General features: G+C 35.7%; 1 protein-coding gene across 3 annotated transcripts in view; it reads right to left on the bottom strand.

Annotated features, from left to right (window-relative positions):
• Positions 1 to 448: 448 nt before the first annotated feature.
• LOC103714524 (cyclin-dependent kinase E-1) overlaps positions 449 to 7,651 on the bottom strand; it is a 28,625-nt gene continuing 21,422 nt past the window's right edge. For 2 of the 3 annotated variants that reach the window (XM_008801802.4, XM_088717385.2), the window contains 5 exons: positions 4,687 to 4,719; positions 4,393 to 4,501; positions 2,775 to 2,987; positions 2,628 to 2,697; positions 1,347 to 1,706 (listed from right to left, as the gene is read on the bottom strand). In XM_008801802.4, the coding sequence (XP_008800024.1) occupies positions 2,629 to 2,697; positions 2,775 to 2,987; positions 4,393 to 4,501; positions 4,687 to 4,719 (424 nt within the window). In that variant the 3' untranslated portion in view covers positions 1,347 to 1,706; position 2,628. Of the gene's footprint in view, positions 982 to 1,346; positions 1,707 to 2,627; positions 2,698 to 2,774; positions 2,988 to 4,392; positions 4,502 to 4,686; positions 4,720 to 7,651 lie in introns of those variants that run through there. The other variant, XM_088717384.2, reaches the window with a different exon arrangement.

The following is a 7,651-nucleotide window of genomic DNA, read 5'->3' as shown; positions in this document are numbered from 1 at the left end:
GTAATGAGATGCCTTTTGTTTGGTTGGAGTTTTCAAAAGAGAGAGATGGGAAAGTTATATTCTCATGAGAATATGATTTCCACATTTCATAGGAAAGTCTTTCCCATGAGAAACATGGAAAAGTTATTTTTCCATGAGGTGGGAATTACTCCATTTTTATTTTTTCCCAAAAAGATCCTTCAGCATTAAAGAAGCATTAAAGATGCATTAAAGACCTAATTTTTATTAAGGGTACAATAAAAATTATGCATAACTTTCTCACGATAGTGGATGGTCAACCAAACATAAGCACTTTGGAAATCTGTCACTTTTCTATGGTCAACCAAATATGCCATAAGTACTTTCCTAAGCATTCTCTTCTTAAGAATCTACTTTCCAGGAATCATATTCGTAGGAAGAAAAATGCTTCCTGCAAACCAAACAAGCCATTAGAGTGACTGCTATAGGATTGTGGCACAACGATGGAAGGTGTTTTGACTCTCCCATCAGAGTTGCTCTACGAAAGCAATCCACAAGCATAGACTTACATAATGAGGGGAACAAGTCATCCCCCAAATAGCCCTCAAACCTCAATGAAAGTAGAATTTGAGCCAGATCTCTGGCACAACCAACAAGAGAAGACTTCAGCAGTTCGGACAATTTCCTTTACCAGTCAATATTTACCATTGGGTATTCACCATTGATCTCTTTGTACCATTTGGGAAACGATCAGAAAGAGTCGCAATGATAAAGGGTACTTGGCGGCAAGGGAACAGAAATGATTGGAGTAGCCTATCACTGGTTTCATATGACATGTTCACTCATTAGCTGGTAGCAATGTCGTTTTAAAAGCTGGCACAAGCCGGAAAGGCAGCTTACTGTTTCCGCCCCTTGGGTCCTCACTTCATTCTCAAGGCAATTACTTAAGCCCCTCATGAAGATGCTCTAGGTTTCTCTTGCATTGATCCAACGGCCCCTCAAGGTATGAGAAAGCCTGATGCACTGAAAGGAGAAACAAGAAAAATCCTCAGCTATGAGAGAGTCTGATGCAGTGAAAGGAGCAACAAGAAAAAAGGTGGGACAATTTGCGCATAAATAAGAGAGGTAAGACACAATGGCAAGTTGAAGATACCCAATATTAGACACACCCAAAAGATGAAACACTCTGATCTCTTACAAGCTTCAGAACTCTCGAAGAGCCCACAACCATGACTGCCATAGACCGAATAGGCAGTACTATTACATTGACTTGATACCAAGTTAAAGCCCTTTGCATTTGAAGATGTTATCGATCATTACAAGAGAATACAAGGAGTTCACCAAATGCATTCTGATGCTAATAAGTTTATCTTTTCTTGACACGACTGTGAATAGAACAATGCTCATAACTGCTTGAAATGGTATAAAGTATGCAGGATTGATCGGATAACAATAAGAATTACCTGCTAATGTAAATCTAATGTAACAAATGTATTTTGGGCAACTCCCAGATTATAGAGTTTGCAACACAAACGTTAATGCAACAGCACAAGTTTGAATTATGTATAGAAGGAAAGGGTCCATGTTTCTGTTTTTGCTCATCCGAGACTCTTTCGCAGAGTAGAGCATTTCAATGATTGATGGCTTCCGTATTGTTCCATCCGATATGCCCATTCCATAACCATCAGGACTTCTAACTTGTCCAAAGTGAAAACCTTGAGAAGATGTAGGACAATGAAACATACTACCTGCATCATGAATGATGGAAATGTGAGACAAGTGATGCAAGGTGAAAAGCTTCAATATCAATAGCCTAGGAAATCACAACCCAACTTGTACTTAACCTACAAGAACACAGGAAAAGTACAATATGCTCCTGATGGTAAACCTTTCACTTAGAGCAGTTTTTGCAGTCTAGATACATGCCAAGTGTGGTATAATGGATGGAGAACATACCCTTTGCCGCCTCCTGATTTTAAAAAACTCCATCCAACCAACCAAGATGGTCGATCCTCATCAAGAAGGACCTTGTTATAACCATCTACTGCTAAAGCTAAATTTTACCCCTCCTACCATTCTGTCCATTAAGCTTAACCCCATAGATACATGAAATAAATATGTGACATAAGAGAACTATATGATATTAATACAAATAAGTAATTTCATAAAAGAAAAAAAAAAGTATTCCTTGACACAACAAAGGCTGAGCTTTGAAGGCAGGCATCTAGAGGCCAGTTGAAAAAATATTTTCTCCAGAAGAGAGAATAACTGTATTAGAAAAAGAGCATTCTAGTGGGCCCTGCAACTACGGGTGTGGGAGAGGGTAAACTATAGGCAGCCTTACCCCCACATGTGAAGAGACTATTTTCATGTTTCGAACCCATAACACCCAAGTCACAATAGAGCTATCTTACCATTGACCAAGGTCCGCCCTCTATTTATAACTGCATGTGAGAGCTAAAAGTGATTGGTAGAGAAACTAAATAACTACATTAAACCTCAGATGGGGATCCCTAAGTCACCACCATACAAAATTGTAGAATCAAATTTAACTTTCCAGTTTGGGATGAATAAAATACCTATATGACGTAACATATGAAAAAGCAATATGCTGCCTATATGACATAAAAATAAATTCTATATGGATGGAGAGAGCAAAGATAAATTACATCAAAAGCGCCTCCTCTGCTGAGGATACCCGGTATTCTGCAGCCCCATTCCTGGATCTTTTCTTCTTAACTGTTTAAGAAGGCAAGTCTACAAATTACAGCCATATACCCAACAAAAGAAAACACTAATAGAGTTTCCACAACTACCTGCTGCTGATGAGCCGGAGCAGCCCCCCTTTGCATAGAAATATTACCAGGATTCAGACCACCCATGCCAGCTTGGGATGCAATATTAAAAGCTGCCATCCCTGCACCTGGCATCCTTTGCATTCCAACCATAGGCATTGGCCGAGGAACTTGTCTAGGAGCCACCACCGATGCTGCTGCAACACTCCCAGCAACAGCATTTCCAGATGATACCTGAATCCAGGAAATGTATGACATCAAATTTTATAGCTTTCAAGATGGCTGGTGAGATACATGGTGGATTAACTTAAAAAGATCTTCCAATTATCTAACTGAAAAGTAAATAGGAAAAAAAACACAACCAATGAAATGGAGAATTCTACAATCAAAATATTTTCTATCTAGACTTTTATGTGTAGCAATAATATATTCCTTTTCTAGATAATTACTAATAGCGGAATATTTGGATTTGAAGAAAAAAAGAAAACAAAAAAATAGAAATAAATTGTAAATTTAAATTTTGCAAAATGGCCTGCTGGTAGAAATATATGCATCAATACACGAATAATTAGCAAGGAATTTAGATAATTATACAATCCTCTTGCAAAGTCAGTTACTAGGACATAATATACATGCTTATTATTCATGCACTATTATCAAGTACCTCATCAGGTTTTGCTATATAATGCTAATTTTATAATAGCAGTATGTTGAATACCATCAAGAATGGCAAAGATTGGAAACAAAAGGTCAGAGCGACTGGAAACTATCACCAGAAAATGCAACTACTAAAGAGATATTTGCACAAAAAATTCAATTCCTAGATAACAATCCTGAATTTAAGACTAGTCAAATTCAAAGGAAGATGGACATGCTGCTGAATGAGCTATCATTAAGAGGATGGCATGTTTACAAAAAAAAAAAACAGCACTGACAATAACAAATATCAACTCTCCTCTTTCAGTAGTTTTCAAGCAGAATTCTTTTCCTAGATTAGTAGTTAGGAAGGGCACATGGAACAGGTGAGCACTTTCTTGATGTCGTCTGTGACTAGAGTTTGAATACATACAGTTCGATATCACAAGATACACACTAGTTTTTGGACTTAAAACATATGAACCCCTTGTAGTGGGTAGTCAAAAATACAATATCCACAAGCTGGAATCCTTCAGTGTAGATCCACCTGCTGGGCTAGTTTTGCTTTATTCATGAAGCATTCAAGACTACGTACCAAACTTCTTGAAAATGTATCCTTGTTCCATCCATCTGTAGCATCTGCATCCTTAACAACATAACATAAGCATTCTGCTGCAGTTTGGTATTGCTTGAGATGACATGGTACTTATGTTTCCATGATATTTATCAGCAACTACATTGCATATTTGCAAGGATGTAGCATCGTACGTTCTTATATGAACCAAAGGTATTACGTTGATTATTAAAAGAAGAAATTTTCAAGCCACAGTCTAAGATTCAGTAAACATTTTAGTACTTTAAGTTGCATTTTTTGACTATTTTCTGCAAGGAAGCATAGTCGAGCATATTTATTATAATATATTTTAAACCTTAATTTAAACACATTCACAACTTAAAATAAGAATATCCGACATGTTCTGAGGTTCAAGTTCTCCTATAATACCGGTTGAGAAGGTTGAACACTGATTGTCCCTTCAAAATCTGTAGTAGTGTCAACTGGACGCGCAGGGTAATTCACAGCTTTCTCTCCTGGCTGGGATGGTACCAGTGCACTGAGCATTAATGCCACATATACATGGTTAAATTATAAGTATATGGAAGATAAGCATCAATGATCCTGATATTCCATTAAACAGCAGATTTTTTCATGCATTCATCGCATACTTACACTAGCTGCAATAGTTCCTTATTAGATGAAAGCTAGTTTATCTGGATATGAATAAAAAGAATAACTTACTTGCGCCCTGGCAGAGGATCCATCCTAAAATACCTGGAAAAAAGAAAAAAAGAGTAGGCACTATTCAGAGATAGGCATAAATTAAGTGCTTTCATTCATTCAGCACAGAGCAAATATGTCAGACAAGAAATTCCAAACATCTCTCACATAAAACACAAACAAACAAATCATGGTTTACAAGGATCAGAGTATCATTATAGTAACTCATATAACCAAATGATAGAAGCTCTACCTAATCATGAAAACAAAATTAGAATTATTTCTGTCAATCTTCCGGTTGCCCCAAGTTTGCAGAACTCTGATCAAGGTGAGTTCCAGTGTGTAATCTGTTGGCATATCGCCATAGCTCTTCCATATGACTCTCCATATGGTTTATAAGAACTGGAGGATCAAGCTATCACATCTACATCTTTTAGCAAAATATACATGTTGATGGCATTCTGTTTCCACTCTCAATGTGGGCAAATAATAGCTCAATGCAAGAATATCAATATAGACAATATTAACATCTTCTAAGACAAAAGAACATATAAAGCAAAATCAAGATGATTTTGCTTCAAAAGCGTACCATTACTTTAAGACCTACACATGGTAATGAGCATCTGCTTCTGCTTGTAGTTTGACTCTACTTGGTGAACAATTTGAAGACACTAATTCAGAGAAAAGAGACTTGGATACAAACAAAAGAAACAACAGGTACCACATAGCCAGACAATTTGTTCAATATGCCCTATTGAACGTTAACATGTCATAAAGGATTCCATCTGATCAGTTTGAGTTTTGTCCTTGGTACCTAAAGACTGCTTATAAAACTCCTCAAAAAGCATAGCCATGATCTTCAGTATTGACAGCCACCAATATTCACTAATGGGCTAGTCAGATGGAAATAAGCACATACCAAAAATAATTAATGAAATTTTCCGTGAATCAGTCAGTCAACTCAAATGTGGTCATCAAATTCATTCAGGCAAAAAAAAAAAGAACTTGAAAGACCATGCTCGCATAGTCATCAAAAAAGCTATTATCAAGTACTAAGCATGCAGATTCTAGCAGAACGTAATATCAACAAGAATGAAATTAAAAAACTGTTAGCTCTGAACATGCTAGCAAGTTACAACAGATCACTCAATGAATTGCTAATGTATTTAAAATTTTGTGGTGTTTCCTAAACCTCTTTATATGATAGAGCGTCAATTATTTAAGTCTTTCAGCTCCTTCAATCAGTCGATGCATATATCTGCAAATTCTTCACATCTTTAATCCAACTGCCATGAAAGTACTTCTATTACATTAACACAATCAATAATGTAAATTAGCCTCTTAACATAAGAAAATTGATGCCTTTCCAATGTAGAAGGAAGAGCAAGCTTAGGTTTGCTGCAATCAAGATTCCCAGGTTCTTAAAATACAATAGCCTCTCATCTTCGTGCAAAGAAAGATATAACGTGGTAGAGTTAAATTCCAAGATATAGGTCTTGAAAAGTACTTACTACAACTCATTGATAGTAATCAGAAAGAGACTGCTTAAGACTTCTATCAGCCCACGTGCAAGTTTTCTCCTTTCATAATGTTTCAACAAGGCCCTAAAAACTATAAACTTCACCTCTTTATCCTCACCATGTAGTCTTCGCAATGCTACCTACACTAAATTAAGGATTGTTCTGGAATTTCCCTCAGCTAAGCTCTTCATCATAATCTAAAATGAACAATTACCAATAAAACAATCAAAATAAAGATTTTTTCCACTATATAGACACTTTTACTATCATTAACTCAAAGCTAAATTGCACTCAAGTAGGAAAATTTTAGAGGATAAGGACTTAAATGTCAATAGAACAAAACAAAGTATGTGGAATGAAAATTCAGTAAGCACGGAAATATATATATATATATATATATATATATATATATATAATACCAATTAAGATTGATGGACATGAGATACCACAAAGTGACCATTTCATTATTTAGGATCTATTATAAAATTCTGGGGAGATAAATGAAGATACATGTAATAGAATTACAGCTGGTTACATGAAGCTTGAGATGCATCTAGAATATCATGTGATAGGCACATACTTGAGAGACTTTAAAGGAAAATTTCATTGAATAACAGCAAGGCCTCCAATGTTGTATGGCTGAGAGTACTTGGCAATAAAGAAAACATACGAAAACAAGTTGAGTGTAGCAGAAAAAAGAATGTTAAGATGGATGTGGTAAAACTAGAAAGGATAAATTACAAAATGAATATATTAGAGGAGTTGTGGGAGTTATATTACTAAGGACAAACTGATGAAAAATCGATTGAGATGGTACAGACATGTACAAAAAAAAAACAGAGGAGGCTCTAGTAAGTAAAGCAACTTTAGTTCATTTGAAGGTTATAATTAAAGAAGAGGAAAACCTAAGATAACACAAATAGAGATTGTGAGAAAGGATATAGAGATGCTTGGAATAACATTTGAGGTCTTCCTAAGTAGGAATACTTGGCGAAAGAGGATTCATAAAGCCAACCTCACTATAGTTGGGAAAAGACTAGATGGTTATGGTTCTTGTAGCCTAAAGCTAAAACATCTATTAGAGCCAAGATGAAAACCATAGCATACAAGCTGCACAATCTAAGAATTAGTATTAGCCTTAGATATGAAAAGTCAAAATAAGATTTATGCCCTTTCAATAAAATGATTCTCTGATAAACAGAATTCCATCCAGTGGTGCTAAAATGTCGAAGTTGATTGAGTAACTAGGGATTTACAACATAAGGTCTCAGTTTTCATAGCAAGATATATCAATTGCTATTTATGATAAACATTATAGAAAGTTCCAAGTTGGTTGATCATGAGAACTCAGCTTCAAGCAGTTTACAAGAATAGCCAGTTAAAAATTAAGCATTTTAAAAAACCAACATAGAAGGTATAGCATGTAACAATCATGAGGGCTTCCATTCTAGAGCTGATTTAACTTT

The sequence above is a fragment of the Phoenix dactylifera genome, chromosome 3 (genome assembly GCF_051530095.1).
Source record: "Phoenix dactylifera cultivar Ajwa chromosome 3, Ajwa_hap1_PhDact_Kaust_v1.1, whole genome shotgun sequence".
Taxonomy (NCBI): Eukaryota; Viridiplantae; Streptophyta; class Magnoliopsida; order Arecales; family Arecaceae; genus Phoenix; species Phoenix dactylifera.
This window is presented reverse-complemented; position numbering and strand designations above follow the sequence as displayed.